The sequence below is a fragment of the Penaeus chinensis genome, chromosome 2, assembly GCF_019202785.1.
Source record: "Penaeus chinensis breed Huanghai No. 1 chromosome 2, ASM1920278v2, whole genome shotgun sequence".
Classification (NCBI taxonomy): domain Eukaryota; kingdom Metazoa; phylum Arthropoda; class Malacostraca; order Decapoda; family Penaeidae; genus Penaeus; species Penaeus chinensis.
Window position 1 is genome coordinate 38,473,068 of NC_061820.1, and position 2,500 is coordinate 38,475,567.

Consider the following 2,500-nt stretch of genomic DNA (forward strand, 5'->3'; position numbering starts at 1 on the left):
ATATATTTATATATATATATATAATATACACAGACACACACACATACATTTGTGTGTATGTGTGTGTAGTATGTGTGTGAATATAATACATATATATGTATGTTTATATATACATATATATGATATATATAAGCATAAATATACATATACTTACATACATATATGTGCACACACACACACATATATATATATAATTATATATATGTATGTGTATATATATGTATATATACACATATATATAGTATATTTGTGTATATATGCATACATATATATAGCATATATGTATACATATACACACACACATATATATGTGTGTGTGTGTACATATGTATACATACATACATATATATATATGTGTGTGTGTGTGTGTGTGTGTGTGTGTGTGTGTATACATATGCATATATATATATATATATATATTTAACCCCTTGCCGACGGGTACGACGGGTAGACACGTGCTATGCCCACTGTTAGTACTTGTTTGATTGTTTTCACACATAGATGGCTATACTTGTACTAAGTCACCAATGAGCCAGTTAGGAGTACTGCCCGTCTCGCCCGTTCACCCTTTTCTTTGATTTACGAAATATTTTACATTATCTTATTTTGCTGTTACTAATATTAAAAAACATTATAATAATTATAATGTTTATAATAAAAATAACACCATCGATATCCATAGCACTAGTAAAAAACACGTTTTTCTCGCCAATTCAAATCACGTATGGTCACAAGGTCTATTAATTGACTCCTTTGTGGCTAAGCACTAGCAAAGCCATCTATGAGCAGACATTTCACAAAAAATATAGAAAATGGGCACAGCATTTTCCCCATTTTTTGTTCATTTTCCCCGACGGCATTGGGATATATATATATATATATATATATATATATATATATATATATATGTGTGTGTGTGTGTGTGTGTGTGTGTGTGTGTGTGTGTGTTTACATATGCATATATATATATATATATATATGTGTGTGTGTGTGTGTGTGTGCATATACATATGCATATATATACATATATATACATATATATGTGTGTGTGTGTATACGTATGCATATATATGTGTGTGTGTGTGTGTGTGTGTGTGTGTGTGTGTGTGTGTGTATGTATGTATGTATGTATGTATGTGTGTGTGTGTGTGTGTGTGTGTGTGTGTGTGTGTACATATGCATATGCATATATATATATATATATATATATATATATATATATATACATATATATACATATATATATGTGTGTGTGTGTATACATATGCATATATATATATGTGTGTGTGTGTGTGTGTGTACATATGCATATGCATATATATATATATATATATACATATATATACATATATATATGTGTGTGTGTGTGTGTGTATATACATATGCATATATATGTGTGTGTGTGTGTGTGTGTGTGTGTGTATGTGTGTGTGTGTGTGTGTGTGCCTATACTTTTTTTTATTTCCTCTTCCTAGTCATGTTCCGCAAAAGCTGCCAAGTGGGAAAACGCGGAAGGAGACACAGAGCAGAGAACATTAGCTGAGCGGTATATAAGACGAAACGAAGGCAAAGCGTCTGACTTCCATCAATCTTTCCCGACCGATCGTGTAAGTCTTGAGCGACTATAGTTAGGGCAGTCGTTGATTCTTTTTTCTTCTTGATTTTCCTATTTTTATTATTTTTCTTCTTCTTCTTCTTCTTATTATTATTATTATTATTATTATTATTATTATTATTATTATTATTATTATTATTATTATTATTATTCCTCTCCTTCTTTACTTGAGGGATCCGTGTAATTTAAATGGAAGGACATCGCCTGAAATCTTTGACGCATGTATCCATTTCAGATTCGTTTCTCCGCAATGAAGGCGGTCGTTACTCTTGTCGTGGTGGTGCTTTTGGTGGCGACCATGATGGAGGAAGCCGGTGGTCATAAGCGCAATGGTCGTGGAGGAGGCCCTGGGGGACGGGGTCGGGATCGACGTGGCTTGTGCATTGGTATGGAAACAAGAATTCAATTGTTCAAAGAATATCCACCTCGTCTGTTATCTCCCGTTGGTGGCTGAGAATAGCTCGCGTGCTTTACCCATGTATTTGTGCTAACTCCTTCGCCGCTTTTGTACTTCTGAAGAGACTCTTCCTTTGTGTATTGGCCTGAAGATGTTCATTTGTCTCAATACTCTCCATTGTCGTGTAGTTCTTCCTGGTGACTCCAAATAACCCGCAAGCTTTACCCATGCATGTGTAAACAACGCCCCAATTATCCCAATGCCTTTTTACACCTGGAAATGCTGTGTAAAAACAACCGTGCAGTTTACAGCTAAAAGCCTAATCCTTCTGTAGATTCACTGTGTGGGGCAGCCGAAGATGCTGATACCTGCAGCGATTGTGCCAGGAATGTGCGTGGTTTTAAACAGCAGATTCGTACTTGCAGCCGTCAACTCTCAGGTGAGTTTTTTCACTATAATTCCCCATCGTGTGCATGGCTGATTTCTAC

At 34.9% G+C, this 2,500-nt stretch overlaps 2 protein-coding genes across 2 annotated transcripts in view; one reads left to right on the forward strand and one right to left on the reverse strand.

The window, feature by feature from the left end:
* LOC125035172 (low-density lipoprotein receptor-related protein 4-like) overlaps positions 1–2,500 on the reverse strand; it is a 178,386-nt gene that overhangs the window by 104,496 nt on the left and 71,390 nt on the right. The window lies entirely within an intron of this gene.
* LOC125035245 overlaps positions 1,718–2,500 on the forward strand; it is a 1,264-nt gene continuing 481 nt past the window's right edge. The window contains exons 1-2 of the mRNA XM_047627514.1: positions 1,718–2,001; positions 2,347–2,451. Of these exons, the coding sequence (XP_047483470.1) occupies positions 1,836–2,001; positions 2,347–2,451 (271 nt within the window). The 5' untranslated portion in view covers positions 1,718–1,835. The remainder of the gene's footprint in view (positions 2,002–2,346; positions 2,452–2,500) is intronic.